Source organism: Aquarana catesbeiana, linkage group LG01 (genome assembly GCF_042186555.1).
Source record: "Aquarana catesbeiana isolate 2022-GZ linkage group LG01, ASM4218655v1, whole genome shotgun sequence".
NCBI classification, from domain to species: domain Eukaryota; kingdom Metazoa; phylum Chordata; class Amphibia; order Anura; family Ranidae; genus Aquarana; species Aquarana catesbeiana.
In genome coordinates, this window is record NC_133324.1 from 39,249,602 (window position 1) to 39,269,729 (window position 20,128).

General features: G+C 41.3%; 1 protein-coding gene across 1 annotated transcript in view; it reads left to right on the forward strand.

The window, feature by feature from the left end:
• The first annotated feature begins 6,150 nt into the window (after positions 1–6,150).
• Positions 6,151–20,128, forward strand: part of LOC141127762 (vomeronasal type-2 receptor 26-like) — a 138,330-nt gene continuing 124,352 nt past the window's right edge. Inside the window, exon 1 of the mRNA XM_073614914.1 lies at positions 6,151–6,365. Within this exon, the coding sequence (XP_073471015.1) occupies positions 6,151–6,365 (215 nt within the window). The remainder of the gene's footprint in view (positions 6,366–20,128) is intronic.

Genomic DNA, 20,128 nt, shown 5'->3' on the forward strand with positions numbered 1-20,128 from the left:
GCGTTTAATTCATCAGAAGATACAAATACGCTATGATATTAAATGTGAACAATGTCCCGATAACTGTAATTATGAATGAACCAAATGTATAAATTGGAACGTACATTTTATGTTAATGTAACTATTATCTCTTTATCAATAAAATATTTGAAACAAAAAAAAAAAAAAGTGAAACAATAAAAGTGAAATATTTGTTTAAATTTCTTACCTGGGGGGTGTCTATAGTATGCCTGTAAAGTAGCGCATGTTTCCGGTGTTTATAACAGTCCGAGAGCAAAATGACATTTCTAAAGGAAAAAAAGTAATTTAAAAGTACTAGTGCTAGTGCTGGCTATTAATGAATTGTCGGTCCCAACAATATACATAATAGTCATTGAAAATCATTGAAAGATAAAAAAAAAAAAAAAAATGCGTGGGGGTCCCCTAAAATTCCATTACTAGGCCCTTCAGGTCTGGTATGAATATTAAGGGGAACTCCGCACCAAAATTAAAAGAAAAATAGCGTGGGGTTCACCCAAAAATCCACACCAGACACTTATCAGAGCACGCAACCTGGCAGGCCACAGAAAAAGCGGGGGGGACGGGAGAGCACCCCCCCTCCTGAACCATACCAGACCACATGCCCTCAACATGGGGAGGATGTCCCCATGTTGATGGTTGATGGGGACAAGGGCCTCATCCCTACAACCCTTGCCCGGTGGTTGTGGGGGTCTGCGGGCGGGGGATTATCGGAATCTGAATAACAAAGGTCAATGCCCAGATCCCGCCCCCCCCCCCAGTGTGAATTGGTAAGGGGTACATTGTACCCTTACCATTTCACAAAAAGAAAGTGTCAAAATGTAAAAAAAAACACAAGAGACGGCTTGGGACAATTCCTTTATTAAAAATAAAAAAATAAAAAAGAGATTCCAGTGATGTAATCCAATAAATTCATGCTCCTACTCCAGCGATGTAATCCAATTCCTGATCTCCAGCGATGGATGATCTCCAGCAACTCCAGCGAGGAACACGCATAGGATCCACAGGAGGCACCCAGCCAATGACGCAGTGTTAGCTTGACAGCTCTTAAGTAGCTGAGGGTGGGCCACCCGTCATGTGAACCCGTCCCCCTCTGACAAGGGGAAACTCCGGGGTTTCCCAGTGAAGTGTACGGGTGACCCCACCCCCCTCTGTTGCAACAGGAATACTTTGCTGGAGTAGGAGCATGGATTTATTGGATTACATCGCTGAAATCTCTTTTTAATTTTTTCATTTTTTAATTTTTAATAAAGGAATTGTCCCAAGCCATCTCCTGTGGTTTTTTAACTTTTTGACACTTTCTTTTTGTGAAATGGTGGGGTACAATGTACCCCTTACTAATTCACATGTGGGGGGCAGGGATCTGGGTGTTCCCTTTGTTAAAGGGGGCTCCCAGATTCCGATAAGTCCCCCGCCCGCAGACCCTGACAACCACTGGACAGGGTTGCCAGGAAGAGGCTCTTGTCCCTATTAATATGGGGACAAGGTGCTTTGGGGTGGGGGGGCACAGCGCATGTTGAGTGCATGTGGCTTGGTTTGGCCGCTCGCTCATCCCCCCCTCCTCCCCATGTTGAGGGCATGTGGCCTGCAACGGTTCAGGAGGGGGTGCTCTCTCATTCCCCTTCTTTTCCTGCGGCCTGCCAGGTTGCGTGCTAGGATAAGGGTCTGGTGTGGATTTTTGGGGGAACACTACGCCATTTTTTTTTAATTTTGGTGCGGAGTTCCCCTTAATTTCCATACCAGACATGAAGGGCCTGGTAATGGAATTTTCGGGGACCCCCACGCATTTTTTTTCAATGACTTTTAATGACTTTTATGTGTATTGTCTGGACCGACAATTCATTAATAGCGGCACTAGCGCTAGTACTTTTAAATGACTTTCTTTTCCTTTAGAAATATCATTTTGCCCTCAGACTGGGAAACATGCGCTACTTTACAGGCATACTATAGACACCCTCCAGGTAGAAAATTTAAAGGAATATTTCACGTTTATTGTATCAATTTAAGCATTATTAAAATCACTGCTCCCCAAAAAAGCGTCAGTTTTTTAAAACATTTTTTGCATTGATACATGTCCCCTGGGGAAAACACTTTTTGTGAAAATAACTTGCATATTAACCTTTAAAATTAGCACTTTTGATTTTTCACGTTCGTGTCCCATAGACTTTAATGGTGTTTGCGCGTTCGTACAAATTTTTTGCCTGTTCGCATGTTCTAGATGCGAACTGAACAGGGGGTTGTTCGGCCCATCTCTAATCTCCACTAGCATTCTGGACATGTGCTTCAGCATCTAGAGCAGTGGTCTCCAAACTGTAGCCCAGGGGCCAGATGTGGCCCTTGCTTGCTTTTATCTGGCCCTTTGGGCATTATCCCCTCCACTTAGCATAGTTCCTGCCACTGACATGGCCAATAGGACACTGTTCCTCCCACTGATACCAATGATAGGACACTATTCCTCCCACTGACGCCTAGGGCCGTCTTTACCGCAGGGCAAATGGGGCAGCTGCCCAGGGCCCTGTCACTGTTTGGGGCCCAAAGCAGAGCTTCCCATTAAGCCCGCGTGCTGCCCACAAATTGGCGCTGAAAATCCCCACACACAGCCAGGCAGACAGTCTGTCACTGTCATCAGCGGCGGCACGTGCACTGCACAGTGCAGCAGTCAGTGCCAGTGCTGTGTTTTTTCAACCGAGGAGCTGGCAGCGGGTGACACTCTGGCCCCCGCCCCTTGCAATGCATACACTGTGCACAGTGTACCTGATCAGAGGAGCAGAGGAGGAGTGAGAGACCACGGAGTGGAGTGGTGCCTGCCCACGCTGGTTGCCATCAAGCTAGCACTGTACAATGTGAGGACAAGTGTTGCTACAGCATTGCGATGAATAGAAAATTGATTTATCGTGATACACTACAAAGGGAATCCAGATCAGAAGACCATACAATAATTTTCTGACGGCAGTTTGAAACTTGCAGAGAAGAAAGGAGACTGGCAGAGGAACTGGACAGCTCTGACTCTTCATTAGGGCCGTCTTTATCGCAGGGCAAATGGGGCAGCTGCCCAGTGCCCTTTCACTGTTTGAGGCTCAAAGCAGAGCTGCCCATTAAGCCCACGTGCTGCCCGCAAATCAGCGCTAAAAATCCCCACACACAGCCAGGCAGACAGTCTGTCACTGTCATCAGCGGCGGCACGTGTACAGTACAGCAGTCAGTGCCAGTGCTGTGTTTTTTCGACCGAGGAGCGGGCCATGGGTGGGCGGGGCCTTGAGCTCCACTGATGCCCCTTGCAATGCGTACACTGTGTACAGTGTACCTGATCAGAGGAACAGAGGAGGAGTGTGAGACCGCGGTGCAGAGTGGAGTGGTGCCTACCCACGCTGGTTTCCATCAAGCTAGCACTGTACAATGTGAGGACATACAGGGGCTGCTACAGCATTGCGATGGATAGAAAAATTATCATGATATACTACAGATGGAATCCAGATGAAAAGAGCTTACAATAATTTTCTGAAACTTGCAGAGGAGAAAGGAGACTGGCAGAGAGACTGGACAGCTCTGACTCTTCATCCAGACAGCAAAGGTTGGTATAACTATACATGCCATGGCCCCATGCTATTCACCCTCTACTCAAAATACAGTTAAAGGTGAACTCATTGTATAATGTGTATTGCACTTACATTGGTACTTACATTGGTCCAGCTTGGCTGATCTGTGGGTGGATCCTAATTATCTTACAGGTCTCAGATCGGTCGCTTGGCACGAGCGCCATTCACAGAAAGCCTTGCATTTTTTTGAATCAATACAAAGTGTTTCCTGATTGGACAAGGAGGAGAGGCCGGGCGGTGACATTTACAGAAATCAGTGTGCAGTAACTTCTAGCAACCAATGGGTGAGCAGTGATGGTGTGCAGTAACCTATAGCAAAACAATCAGTGAGCAGTAACTTCTGCAACCCAATCAGTGAGCGGTGATGGTGTGCAGTAATGTCTAGCAACCCAATCAGTGAACGGTGATGGTGTGTACTAACTTCTAGCAACCCAATCAGTGGGCGGTGATGTGTGCACTAATTTCTAGCTACCCAATCAGTGAGTGGTGATGTGTGCACTAACTTCTAGCAACCCAGTTAGTGAACGGTGATGTGTGCACTAACTTCTAGCATCCCAATAAGTGAGTGGTGATGTGTGCACTAATTTCTAGCAACCCAATCAGTGAGCGGTGATGGTGTGCAGTAACCTATAGCAACACAAACAGTGAGTGGTGATGGTATGCTGTAACCTATAGCAACCCAATCAGTGAGCGGTAAGGGTGTGCAGTAACCTATAGCAACACAATCAGTGAGCAGTAATGGTGTGCAGTAACTTCTAGCAACCCAACCATTGAGCGGTAATGGTCTACAGTAACCTCTAGCAACTCAATCAATGAACAGTAGTGATCTGATGTAATCTCTTGCAACCAATCAGTGAGCAGTAAGGATAGGCTGTAATCTCTGGCAACCAATTTCAATCGCTGCGTGATATTCTGCAGTAAACTAATTTTGAGCCGACCTGCTATTTTTTTTGTATGTCTCAGAATGTAGGGGTGGGGGGGCAAGAAAATGTTTGCCCAGGGCCCAATCAATATTAAAGACAGCCCTGCTGACACCAACAATGGGACACTATTTCTCCCACTAAATAAAGTAGATATTTGCCAGCACACCATGGATTGACACAAAGAAGCATTCAAACGGATAGTTTAGTGCATGATCACAACACAAGGTTGCAAGGAGTGCAACATTTCAGAGTCACACAGGATCGCTTCGTCCAGGAATGTGTGCGAAGTGAATATGAAGTATTCCTCCCACTGACACCAACAATGGGGCACTATTCCTCCCCCTAATAGCAAAGAGGGGATACTATTTACTTCCATTAACCTCAGGACATTTTCTACTCCTGCTGGCCACAGTCTGGCCCACCTAAATTTTGAAGACCAGTAACCTGGCCCTTTGTTTAGAAAGTGTAGGAACACATGTTCTAGAGGGATCCCACAGGGTATGTGTGACAGACCTAGCGTGTTGTTACAGTATGGTTTATGCATAGTACATTGGTCAAAGCTGCCATACCTGGAATTCATCTTTAAGGACACATATCAATCAGTACTTGGGATAGTAATTGACTGTTCTCCTCCTCCAGGGTGCATATCAGTCATTTTTTGGGTTACTCAAAGTTTAAGATAGTGCTATTATTTTGCACAAAAGGCCATTCCCTGTCCTCTATCAGCATATGGAATGCCATAAGGCAACAGGAGGAAAACAGTGGAATATTATGAGGAGGAATGTTTGAGTGTTAAAAGTTAGGAGGAGAAGTGTTGGAGTGCTGAAGGTTATCAAAAGTGGTGGGGTGATGAAGGTTAGGAGAAGTATTAGAGTTCTGGCAACAGCGGGAAATATAGTGTGAAGTTTCAAGAGAGATGTGTCACCCCTTCTCAATACAAGGGGAATGTTCTGGTACATCTACATCCACCATTGCAGAGGGAGCCCAAGTAGAAGAATGACCGTAGGAAAAGAAAAAACACAAAGCCATTACTATTTCACGAGTGTAAAAACAGAAGACATGGAGAAGTAGGTATTCACACACTTGGACACATTTGAAGTCAATGGCCCACAAAAAGATAAGTAACAAAGTGTTTCTTTTACAGGCCGAGCTTAGTTTACAGAGTCAATTTAAGATAATAAAACAGTCATATAGAACAGTTATGTGCATTGTTATTTTAAGTGGAAGATTTATTATAATATTATCTGGTACTACCTGTGTATTTCAATTGTATGATTTATTTGTCATACAAAATATTTAGCACTGATCCTTGCTGAATAGAGTTTATTGTAAGGAAATTCTGTGTCTTGGTTTAGAGTTGTTAAAATTATATGAATAATAGAGAACTAAACTTAACCACTCACAAATAAACTACCTGCACAAACAACTAAAAGTCGATAGAATAGGATGTCAGTATATTGAGAACAAAGAGAGATGTATGGTACTGAACTGTATAAAAGAAGGGGAGAGAAGCCATCTCATTGTATTGTCATTGTGATACCCATGCTGCAGAGGTCTGTGTCACAATGGAGAATTATAGGCTTTAATTAAAGAAGAACCCAGTGATCGGAGCTATGGTCCTATCATATACCTACATCTTCCAGTTCTGTGTGATCCTGCAATGTATGACACTCTGGAGATCAGGATTGCAGAGTCCGGCCTGTGCCCTTCATTTTACTGATGTATTTGATGAATTCCAATATTTTCAGGATGGAGATTTGATCATTGGAGGAGTGTTCACTGTGATGTCAAAAGTAGATCTAGAATCACCTGAAAAAAAGATATACAGGTGTGTAACTTATTTGCTAGGAAGAAAAAAATGTGTTCAGGGTGACAAAGAACAACACATAGGACTTTACAAAATGATTGGAAGAAATACATGTGATGGAAATATTATAAGAATGTATATAGAATGTCTTCTCATTTACATGCAAACCAAGCTGTCCAGAAAGTGACAGAGGGTAGGTGACAGTGACAGGGGGTTGGTGATGGTGACAGGGGATGGGTGACAGTGACAGGGGATGGGTGACAGTGACAGGGGGTGGGTGACAGTGACAGGGGATGGGTGACAGTGACAGGGGGTGGGAGACAGTGACAGGGGGTGGGAGACAGTGACAGGGGATGGGTGACAGTGACAGGGGGTGGGTGACAGTGACCGGGGGTGGGTGACGGTGACAGAGAGTGGGTAACGGTGACCGGGGGGTGGGTGACGGTGACAGGGGGTAGGTGACGGTGACAGGGATGGATGGCGGTGACAGGGGATGGGTGACAGTGACAGGGGGTAGGTGATGGTGAGGGGTATGGGTGACGGTGACAGGGCATGAATGACGGTAACAGGGGGTAGGTGATGGTGACAGGGAATGATGACAGTGACAGGAGATGGGTGACAGTGACGGGGTAGGTGATTGTGACAGGGGTAGGTGACGTTGACAGGGATGGGTGACAGTGACAGGGGGTAGGTAACGGTGACAGGGATGGGTGATGGTGACAGGGGATGGGTGACAGTGACAGGGGTAGGTGATGGTGACAGGGGTAGGTGACGTTGACAGGGATGGGTGACAGTGACAGGGGGTATGTAACAGTGACAGGGATAGGTGACGGTGACAGGGGATGGGTGACAGTGACAGGGGGTATGTAACGGTGACAGGGATAGGTGACGGTGACAGGGGATGGTCGACAGTGACAGTGGGTAGGTGATGATGACAGGGGATGGGTGACAGTGACAGGGGTGGGTGACGGTGACAAAATTTGTAACAATCTATAACAGTGTCAGGGTGTTGGAGAAGTTGCTGGAAGAGTCTTTTCTTTAAAGCTGAAAAGTGTGGGGATTCCTCCATCCGCTCTGTTTGTGTGGATGGAGCGATCATTTACTTTTTGTTGTTGTAAAAGAGATCACTTTAAATCCTCCCCACTGAAACATTGTATTCTGGCAGCGAGACTCTCTACTTGCAGAATACACAGATTTGTGTTCTACTAAGCCTCTGCTTTCAGAAAATATATTATGTTCCGGGGGGCTTTGCTATAATTTTTTAACTAAAAATTGAACAGCAGTTTTTCAATCTTCCTATGTGATAGATGTTCTACTTTTCCACCACACCACTGTGATAGTGACACCACACTGTGATAAAATATGTGCGACAAAGTGCATAAAAGGGACGCCCCTTTGGACTTTTTAGGGCAGGAAAAAAGTAGGAAAAGTAATTATGAGTAAAAGGCAAACACATGCCAACTTTATTAATTTACAAGAATGAAAAATATCTAAAAGACAGAGATGCAATAAACAAAGTGAATAATGTAGAAATGAGTTGAATTGTGATATACAAAGCATGGATATAAACTATCACCCAAAGCCATCAAACCCAAGATACCAACCCAATCCAGGTGGGTATGGTAGGGGTAGGTGGCTAGTGTGTACATCCCGACATGTTTAGGAAAAAAACATAATCAGACGTATATATTCCTTCTTCAGGGAAGTTTACACAGACGAGTAGAAATATTTCTTGTCTCTGAAACATAGATACGTAAATATGTAGTAATATTACAGCAGTGATATAGCAAAAATGCCACTATATGGAGTAACCAAGTGCATAGTACTTACCTAATCAGACTTATGTGAGGGGTAAAAAACATACAAATAAGGGGTCACATGCTGGCTGCAGGGGTCCACAGATGGCAAGGGAGGTCCATGTGTCAATAAGCAAATTCGCCAAAGCGCGTTCACAAGGGATGCCCGATCCTCCCTGCAGCGAATAGATAATCGCCACTGTAGGGAGAAATTGTACCAAAAAGGGGATATGTTAAAAGTAAGAAAATATAAAGGATACAGGATATGAAATAAAAAAGAAGCAAAGAAGCTGTAACAAGAGTATAAGGTGATCAGCAACACCTGTGTATGACCTACACATGGTATGGTTCTTACCTCAAGCTGAGCATGGACATTTGCTGCTGACAACCCGGTGTTGGCTAGTGAATTAACACAGGCCATCCAGGTGTGAGCACTAAAATACCTGTGTGTTTGTAAAATCAACCAATGAGTGAGAGCAATCATGTCGGTACAGCTGTGTGTGAACACAGCAAAAACGAGGCTAGTATGGGAGCATATCTCAGGTATCAAAATGTGCGAGGGGGGGGTTTTTACGCCCACTGAAAACAGCCAATAGGGTACAGATAAAGAGATTCACCAACACAGCTGTGTATAAGCACAGCGTGATGGCACAGGTCTCAAGGGCGTACCACAGGCGCAGGGGCGCCCGGCGCAGCCATGCCCACAGGTGACATGATGGCGTCACGCGTCGACACACCTCCGGCGGGTGAGCATCCACCGATCGTCATGGAGATGACGGTGGGAGCGTTGAGACGCTCCTCCCCGTGCAGCAAACAGAAGGCAAGGACGGAGATTAGTCCGTCAATGGCCCTCTCTGCACAAGTGGAGCCCACCCGCCGGATGTTGGCGCGAGAGCAAAAGCAATGAGGCACAGGAACAAAAAAACACAAGCCATCTAGTGGACAGATTGAAGAAGGCAGCCAGCAGGTTTACAAAAAACAAAAGAAAAAAGAGAATTGAATTAGACACATTGCTAAATAAACTGGCATATAGTCCTGCTTAGTAAATGTTTGAACATAGGAAAGATGACCACAATTGATAATACAGCATTGCCAAAACAGGCCACATAAATAGAGTTCAATGTTAGTACAGCAATTCATAAAACAGTATATTGTTGCACATAATAGAAAAGCGTGGAGGATACAATAAATAAAAAAAAGTAAGTTAAATCATATAGGCAGAGGAGCTACAGGGAAGGGAAAGGAGAAGACCAAAGAGTTCACAGATTAAGCTCACAGACTCCAGAGGAGAAGCCGGGGAGGAATGATCTAAAGTTAAAGGCCTCGTTCAATCCCGGTGGCGAGGTAGCTCGTAAATTATGAATCCACCTGAGTTCACATTGAAGGAGGCTCTTGTTGAAGTCACCACCTCTAGAATGAAAATGGATGCGATCAAGTCCCAGGAAGTAAATCCTGGGGATTGATTTTGGATGTTGGCAAATATAGTAGTGAACCCGCGCAACGGAAAATAAATGAAATAAAGTGACCAGATGGTAGGATAGGACTGCTGCCTCCACAGAAGCAATCCCCACCGGAGTGGAGAAAGCTAAGTGTGAATAAAGTGTTAATGTGTGGGTGTGGCGCTGTCCTAATTAGACACATATAAAAATGTGGATGAATAAAATACAATCCTCTAGTGTATGTATTATCTCTATGATGAACCAATGAAAAATGAAAAACCAGTTACATATTACAAAAATTAAATAATACCATGGCCAAATAAGCGTTTGCAGAGGTAGTGAACGAAAAAAATGTTATATATAATGCGTGAATTATGGTGATGCACTCTAGCCTATGGACTGGATAGGTAAATGCGTGAGGGGGTAAAAAAGGGGAGGTGGGGTAAAAAAGACAGGGAAAAAATATATACTGCAATAAAGAATAATATTGCTAAACATTTGTGAAGTGCATATATTAAAGTGATTTGTGCTCCGTGCAACAATATAATTTCAAGCAGTCCTTGCAAATATGGCTGGCATTTTAAAATAAACGGTGACTTGTGCTCAGTGCAACAATGATGATTTCCTTGTCAAAAGAAGTTTATTGAGTATACAATGTTATAAAGATACATAAAGTAAGTTTACAAGGATCTATAAAGTAAGCTCATTGTTTTACAGTAGGGTTTATATAGGTAAATATCATGAAATTTCAAATATTAAACATTGGGTTCACGTAAACCTAAATTAAAGATATATATCATTTCCTTAGTTACTTTTGTAGGTATTTAAATGATTTATACCTACTATACATATTGTTTACAAGTAGAGTGTATATAGGTCAAATAAATTCTGATAATGAGCTTTAATCGTAAGGTGGAGAAAAGGAAAGAGAAAGAAGAAAAAGGGTTAAAAAGGTAGAGGTATGGTCCACAAGGTTGTCCCGCTCGTCAGTTTATTATTCTTTTTAGTTCTCTTTGAAGCCTTAGAATGGGTGTCACTGTAAGTCATTTAATCTGTTACCATGGCAACAGGACAGAGTCATTGAAGTTTGACAGGAACTGTTGTTTTATCCAAGGATGCCAAAGTTTTTCAAATTTTGGAATTTGATTTTGATCAATGGCTACCATCTTAGCATGGGACATTGTATTATTCATTCTGTGAATTGTTTCTGCTAGTACCAATGTAGGAGATTTCCATGCCTTGGCCACTGTTTGTTTTGCAACCGTTATTAGTTGGATCATAAGTTTGAATTGAGAGAGTGTTAACCATTCCGGTTTTAGATTAAGTAAAGTTAAATATGGATCTGGTTGTATTATTTTTTTAAATATTTTATATACAATCACGAAGACTTCCTTCCAGAAGGTTTGGATTACTGGGCACGTCCACCATATGTGTAAATATGTGCCTATTTCTGGGCATCCTCGAAAACAAAGAGCTGAGGTATTAGGTGAATATTTTGCCACTCTAGCGGGTACAAGGTACCAGCGAGTTAGGACTTTATAATTTGTCTCCAGTGCTAAGATGTTGGGTGAAGATGACTTAGATGTGAGCCATATGTTAGACCAGTCCGTGTCTTCTAAAGTTCGTCCCAGGTCCTCCTCCCACCTCTGAACGTAAGAGGGTCTATTAAGATTTGCTACTCCATATAATTGATTATAAAGTGATGAAATTGTACCTTTAGCAAATGGATCTTTTGTACAGATTGATTCAAAAATGGATAATTGGGATAATGGTGTATCCCCCTTTAGGAATGGTGTATAGAAATTTTTGATTTGGAGATATCTAAATATCTCAGAGTTTGGTAGATCATATTTTTCTCTAAGCGATGGGAATGAAAGGAATGATTTAGATGCTATGAAGTCATTTAGTGTCTGAATGCCTGATGTTGTCCAAGCTTTAAAAGAATTTGGGTAGATCCATGCCGGATAAAAGGCCGGATTTCTGATAAAAGAAAGGAGAGGATTGTGTGGAGATTGTAACTGATATTTGGTTTTTAGTTTATCCCAGAGAGATAAGAAGTGTTTAGTTATGGGATTATGAATTTTAAAGCGGTCTTTAGGATCAAGCCATAATAAATTTGATATTAATAGAGGGTCATTTTCTGAAGCCTCTATAAATACCCATAATGGGATTTCCTGTTTTGCATGGTATTTGGACAGACTGGCCAAATGTGCTGCTCTGTAGTAGTTAGTAAAATTAGGGTATCCCAGGCCTCCTTTATTTTTGGGAAGATGTAGTGTGTGTATAGGTATACGTGGTTTAGAAGAGCCCCATATAAACGAAGTTGCTCTTTTTTGTACTATTCTCAAAAAATAGGAAGGAATTGGAATAGGGAGGACTCTGAATAGATAAAGCAATTTGGGTAGAATAGTCATTTTGATTGCATTAATCTTCCCTATCCAGGATAAAGGAAGTTGCGACCATTGTTTTATTAGATTTGTGATCTGTCTTAATACAGGAGGATAATTGGTTGAGAATAAGTCAGAATGAGATGCTGTTAAATGAATTCCAAGATATGGGATTGATTTTTCTGCCCATGTGAATGGGAGTGCAGCCCTAGCCGGGATCAATTCCATGTTTGTGAGTGAAATATTAAGCACTAGGCATTTCTTAGGATTAATCGTAAGGCCCGGATAGGGCTGCAAATCCATCAAGAGCTGGTATTAAGTTAGGACCAGAGACCTGTGGTGATGATAGAAAAAGTAATATATCGTCTGCAAATATACATAATTTGTGTGTAATACCTCCTACTTCAATGCCAGTTATAGTTTGGTTTGTTCTGATGTATTGGGCCATGGGTTCGAGTATAAGGGCAAATAATAAGGGAGATAATGGGCAACCCTGTCAGGTACCTCTTTCGATATTAAAGGCTTCAGATTTGTATCCAGCATATTTTATATAGGCTTTGGGTTTATTATATAATGCTTTGATCCATGTTAAAAAGTGGGGTCCAAAACCCCATTTTTGTAATGAATATTGCATATATTGCCAGGATACTGTGTCAAATGCCCTCTTAATATCGAGAGATAGAAAACGTAAAGGGATTTTCCGTTTTTTAGCAATATGTGCCAATAACACTGCCCTGCGTATATTATCGCCTGCCTGTCTATTTGGCATGAAGCCTACTTGATCTCTATGTATTAATTTTCCTATAATGCTATTGAGGCGTTTTGCTATTATTTTTGCTAATAATTTAATATCGAGGTTTAACAGAGAGATAGGGCGATAATTCGCACAGGAAGTATCATCAGAAAGGGGTTTTGGGATCATACAAACAATTGCCATTAGTGTTTCTTGCCGAAAAGAATGTCCATCTAGAAGTTTGTTAAAAGTTTCAGTGAGAATGGGAGAGAGTATTTCTGAGAATGTTTTATAGTATAAAGCCGAGTAGCCGTCTGGGCCTGGTCTTTTGTTAAGTTTTAGGTCTTTTATGGTGTTAGCAACTTCATCTATAGTTATAGGCTCATCCAAACTGCTTTTTTGATTCTGAGATAACTCAGGTAAGGTTATTTTTGAGAAGAAGGATTCAGCCTCTGTAGGATTAAATTCATTGTTTGTCTTGTATAAAGTTGCGAGATGTGAGTGAAATTTATGGACTATTTTAACTGGATTACAAGTGTAAACATTTTTTGATAATTTCAAACGTATTGGTTTGAAAGATTTGTTAGTTGAATTTAATGCCCGAGCCAAATATGTACCTGGTTTGTTTGTATTCATGTAGAAATTGTGTTTGGAGCGTTTGAGGGATTTATCAACTGACTCAGTGAGAAATAGATCGTATTCCAATCTAGATTTTTCCAGATGAGATTTTGTACTCTGGGATGGATTATCTTGAAATGATATGTAGGCTGCATTAAAATTGAGTTCTAGTTTTTTGCTAGATTCTAGATTGCTAGATAGTTCCCGTTTAAATAGTGCCATTTGTCTTTGTATTGTACCACGCAAGACAGGCTTATGAACTTCCCACAGTGTTATTGGGGAGATGTCTGTTGTATTATTAATTGATATGTATTCCTTTAAAGCTTGTTCAATGGCCTTCTGATGTAGTGGGTGTTTGAGCATTATGTCCGGTAAGTACCACGTTGGGTCATGCGCTTTTGGTATGGCTGAGGCTATAGTAGTGTATACTGCATTATGGTCAGACCACGGAATCGGAATTATATCTGATGCAATAATTTCTGGTATCATTCCTATTGTTAGAAAAATATGATCTATTCTGGTGAAGGTTTGATGAGGGTGCGAGAAATAAGTGAATTTCTTTTTCATTGGGTTACTTTCTCTCCATGAATCTACCAGATTGTATTTGGAAAGAAGTTGAGAAAAAGGTAATCTAGAGGTTATTTTGGATGGTGTAAAAGGTGATTTATCTAGAAATGGGAGGAGGACCTGGTTTGAATCCCCACACATTATCACTGTTCCTATTTTGTGTGTATTAATCACTTGTAATATATGTGAGAGGAATGGTGTAGGTTGTTTGTTAGGAGCGTAGTAGGAAATCACCGTGATTGCTGTATCCATTATATAACCCATGAGTATCAGGTATCTACCTTCTGGGTCTTTAATTTCTGATGATAAGGTGAATGGTGTGGATCAGTGAAATGCAATTAGAGTTCCCCTTTGCTTGGTACAGGCAGAAGCCGTGTAAATTTGTTGATAAAAAGGAGAAATATATTTTGGAGTAGAATCTTTGGTGAAGTGTGTTTCTTGGAGGCATACTATGTGAGCCTTCTTGTTATGGAAAGTACGGAAGGCTTTGGTCCTTTTTTGAGGGACATTTATTCCCTGAACATTCAGGGAAAGTATATTCAGTGGTGCCATGGCAATAGATCAGATAGTTTTGACTTACTTTTTGTTATGCAGAGCTGACTGTGCAGATCAACCTGTGTGGACTGAAGAGATGAATAGATAGAAAAGAAACCAGTGAATTCTGGAGTAAAGAGTAAACAAAAAACATATGAGATTAGATGATACATTGTATAAATTATTTTTTGCAAGTAATCACAATTTACCCGTGAAAGAGAATAAATATCTCTCTCAGGGGAATAAGTGCCTTCGTCACACTCCCACATAATATGGTTGGGAGAATGAGGAGGGCTAATGGGGGTACACGGATCTTCCGCTTACAGGAGAGAAGTGCTATGTCAAAAGACATCAAAATGATGTTTCCTTAATTGGAGTGCAGAATATAGTTTTTGTTGAAATTATTTATTCCAGGGTGGTTGTATATGGCTAGTCTTGCCCTAGGCTAAATAATTCAGTTAGAAAGGTACTATTAATAACTTTGGTATTGATGAAGATAGTTTGAATTATTTTGGAATTTTAACCCTTTTAGAGTAAACAATTACATATTTTATTCATATGTAACTGTTTAGATATGTTAACTCATAAAATTGAGGTTGTATTGCTTCAGATTAGAATAAACAAAAACATAATTCTAGGAACTAGTTAGGTAATAATATATTTGTTTTAAGAAAAGAAAGAAAAAGCTTCCATTACTTCTGGATTATTGAACATATTTGTCCTAAAAAGTAATAAATCTATTGTTATTACCTGATAATATATAACTGAACAAGAATTTCCTTATTTCACTTATATATTCTAAGGCTATATGAATCAGAAGTAATAAGAAATATAACTGGAATGTAACATGATCCCACACAGTGTGTGACTATCAGAATGCAGTTACATTCAGTTATAAATATAGGTTTTTGTTTTCCAATATTTTTATTCAAGATTTTACACAAGGTAAAGTTTTACATGTTCTGTTTGAGGTATGAGAACCAACAACAAGACATTTATACAAAATAACCGTACAAAAGTAAAAAGAACAAAATGAAAGAGATAGGGAGGTTACACGACAGATAATTCCATATGATTGTTAATTCTTTATGGCGTTTCATGTATAGCCTGAGGAGTCTCGGGAGGAGAATTCTCACTCCCAAGCTCCCCAACCTAGTGCAACCTGTATATGATCCTCCCATAACAGCTTTAGGGCTTCGATCAACCCTATACTCTTTAATGCTTATTATATTTGATAGAGTTACAAGAAGGAAAAGGATAGAACAGTAGGAAGTAGAGGATAGAGAGAAGAAGAGGATGGGGAGGTGCACTCCTGTCTTAGGGCGAGGGAGTTTTAAGTATTTCCTCGCATTATGTATTCGAGATATATTTTAACCAAGGGTCCCATATTCTTTCAAATAAATGCATTTTGTCATTTAATATAGCAGACAAACGTTCATTAACCATAATCCATGACAGTTTAGATTTGATGAGATAAAAGGGAATCGTTGGAGACTTCCATGATTTCGCTATCGCTATTCTTGCTGCAACAAACACAAAATTTATGAGTTTTCGCATATATTTCGATGTGCCATCTACTGGGTGTCCCAGCAGCGCTTGCAAGGGCGACTTCATTAAGTTCACTTGGGTTAATGAATATATAAAATTGTATGTACGGATCCAAAATCTACGTACTTTTGGGCAGGACCACCATGTGTGTATCATGGTGCCTTCGTTGTTGCATCCTCTAAAGCACTGCGGGGAGGCCCCCGGGACAAAGGCTGCCACTTTCACTGGAACCATATACCATCTCACCAGAACCTTGTAATTTGCCTCTATTAAGGAGGTATTAATGTATGACTTGGAAGCCTGGAGAGATATTTTGTGCCATTCTTCAACTGTTAGGCTGATACCTGTATCTTGTTCCCATTTTTCCATATAAAACAATTTCTGAGAGGATGATGATAAAATACCATATATCAATGATATGTGACCCGAGTGCTTATCTATGGTTCTGCAGAAATTTTCCATTTGGGTGGATTTATTTAGATCCGAACTACGGTTCAATGTAGTTAAAAAAAGCGCTATCTGGGAATAGCGGTATATTTCTGTATTCGGTAGTTGGTACTTTTCCTGCAGAACCTGTTTAGATATAACCCCTCTGTGGTCGCATAAATCTGCTATCCGTAACAATCCCTTGTTAGTCCACCATTTAAACTCGTGGGGACAGAGACCCGGGGCGAAGACAGGGTTATTTAATAATGGGGCTAATGGAGTATGAGGAGATTTAAACTTATAAGTAGTTGCTAGTCTATCCCACAGTTCGAATGACAAGGACAGTGTCGGACACATTATTGTCGGTCTGTCCTTCGGTTTCATCCACATTAGGTGGCTGATCTCCTTATTGGGAAATAAAGCTTTTTCCATTTTCATCCAAAGTGGGTTTGATTGTCGGGTATGGAATCGTGTTAGCTGTGCTAATTGTGCTGCATGATAATATTTTGTCAGGTCTGGTACCCCCAATCCCCCTTGCAATTTGGGGGTGTATAATGTTCGTCTATTCACCCTGGGTCTCTTGTTTCCCCAGATAAATTCCAGGAGTTTATTTTGGAACCTCGCTAGGTCCGCTCTGTCTATTGCTATGGGGGGGGGTTCTGAACAGGTACAACACCTTTGGAAGAATAGTCATTTTTAATGAGTACAGTCGACCGAACCAGGATGGGGGATTATTTGACCATCTTTTGAGATCCTCCAATAGTTTTTTAAATAAGGGGGGGTAATTATGTTTATATAATGTGGCTAGCGATGGGGTAAGAAAGATACCTAAATATGGAAGAGCTGTATCTTTCCACTGGAATGTGTATGAGTTTCGTAAAGCACGAATTATGTGTGTTGGTAATCGTACATTAAGGGCTTGGGATTTCGAATGATTTACTTTTAGGCCTGAGATTGACGTGAAGTGTGTTAGTAATATGTGCACGGTAGGTAGTGTGGTGATCGGAGAGGAGAGGAGCAGCAGCAGGTCGTCTGCAAATAACGCACACTTATGTTCCCTGTCACCACTCCTCACTCCCAGTATGTCTGGGTGGGCTCGTATCTTTATAGCTAATGGTTCCACTGCTAGAATGAACAACAAGGGGGACAACGGACATCCCTGCCTGGTTCCTCTGTGTATGTCTATTTGCTGAGACCGGAAACCCTTGACAATTAGGTGTGCTGTGGGAGTATGGTAAACGTTTTCTAATGTCTTCAGGAAATTAGGGCCAAACCCATAGCGTTTCAATATGAAAAATAGATAGTCCCATGAAATGGAGTCAAAGGCCTTGTGTAAGTCCAGAGAGACCAAAAGTGCTCCTCTCTGGCCTCCCCCGTCCCACCCTGAGTTCAGAGCAGATATTATATTAATAATTCTTCTAGTTTGATCTGAGGCCTGACGATTGGGTACGAATCCCACCTGGTCTGGGTGAATATATTTGGATATAAATGAATTCATTCGAGTGGCCAAAACTTTAGTCATTATCTTTAAGTCTAAATTAATTAGCGATATTGGGCGGTAATTTGCACAGTCTCCATGATCTTTATTTGGTTTGAGTATTATATGAATATAGGCAGTATTTTCATGTGATGGGAGTGGGTTTCCTTTTCTTATTTCATTGAAGAAAGAGCATAAATGGGGAACTAATATTTCAGTGTATTTTCTGTAATAATGTCCAGAAAAACCATCGGGGCCCGGTGCTTTGGAGGGGTTTATGTGTTTAATAGCTGCGGCCACTTCTCCTGCTGTGAATTCCGCCTCCATTAGTTCACACAGATCCCGTTCCAATGTGGGTAATGTAATATCACTGAGAAATTCCTCAGCCTTGTTTGCCTGTAGAAGTGTAGGGGTGTCATATAATTTGGAGTAAAAAGAACAAAATTCTTGTAGTATTAATTGTGGATCCTGAGTAGTCTGACCATTATGTAGACGCAATTTAGGTAGAGCTGGTGTGTAAAGTCTAGGAGTTAGTTTCCGAGCTAGGAGTTTGTTTGGTTTATCTCCCATGGTATAGTATCTATGTTTAGCCCATCTTATATTTTTTTCCGCTTTTGTGGTAAGGCTCATATTTAGGGCTGTGCGCGCGATATCAATCTGGTCTCTAAGATCAACGGCTTGATTTGTCTTTTGGTCCCGTGTGAGGCGTTGAAGTTCTTCTGTTTGTTTTTTTATCGTAAGTTCGCGTTCTCGTTTTGCTCTAGAGGCAAGCTGAATCAACTTACCACGAATGGTGGCCTTGTGTGCTGCCCATGTTATCGTAGGGGACGGGGATGAGGGGAGATTGTTTTGGAAATATTCCTTAATAGCTAGCTCTATCTCCTTTTCAATGATGGGATCATTCAATAAGGATTCGTTTAATCGCCACGACGACGGTGCTGATTTTGACCATAAATCAACAAGAGTGATTTGTATTGACGAATGGTCAGACCAAGCCATGGGGATGATTTTAGTCGATGAGATAAATGAAAGTAGTGGGGAGAGTGTAAATAAATGATCTATGCGGGAGTATGTCTTGTGGACATGGGAATAAAACGTGAAGTCTCTGGACGTGGGATGGGCATTTCTCCATACGTCAATCAAGTCATAACTATGGAGCAAACGAGCAATCTCTCCACTTTGTTTCGGGGTGTGTTTTAGGAGCGTTTTGCTTGGGTTGGATTTGTCTAGTATTTGATCTAAAGAAACATTGCTATCTCCTCCTAGGATCACGTGACCTTCCACATGTGGCATTATTGTCGTTAGCATTGTGTGTAGGAACTGTTTTTGTCCTGTGTTAGGGGCGTAGTAGGAGAGTAGTGTAACTACCTTATCATGTATTTTCCCCTTAGCCATAATATAACGTCCTTCTTTATCCCGGATGATGTTAATGGGAGAAAATGGTATATGTTTCGCTATGCAGATTGCTACTCCCCGTTTTTTATCTGGTCCGTTCGACACAAAAAACGTGGGGTATCGTGCGTGTAAGTATTTAGGTGCAGATGTTTTGGAGAAATGTGTCTCTTGAAGTAGTAAGATATCTATTCTCATTTTGTGGTATTGTTGGAAGGCTTTGGTTCGTTTAACCGGAGCGTTCAAACCCTGTACATTATGTGTTAATATATTGAATTTAGTGGAGGATCTATTGGTCATATTTGTTCGGTAAACCGTACTCACGTTTTGGAGATCTTCTCCGATGTGTAAAAAGAATCCATTTCTGTATCAGGAGTGCACCAAGAGAGAGAGAGATTAGAAGGGGAAAAAGAGAAGAAATAGAGTTAGAGATATATTGCGCTTTGTTCATTAAACTATAACCATAACAATTCAACAGTATCCTTAGGTAAAAAATAACCATTGCACTATTTGGTAGTGCGATCTCAGGGGTTTTCAGCCCCATAATATTGTAAAGTTGCCTCCACTCAATGAGTAGAGGCAAGTTCACTAGGAGTGGCATGTGTTACTGCCCCGACCTTTCTTGTGCTGTAACTGAAAAGGACCCGAAATAAGAACAGGGGGAGACGGGTGTGGGAAAAAAAAAAAACAAAAAAAAAAAACAAAAAAATTTTTGGAAGGGGGAAGGAGAGCTCCCAAATGAAGAGCATTTTCTTTAAGTAGAGGGGGGAGGAGGGGACCAGACCTCCAACTTGGCTCATAGAAGAGGAAGTAGGAGGGGGGGGGGGGAGGGGGTCGATGTATTATCATATTGTTCGCCTGATTAGG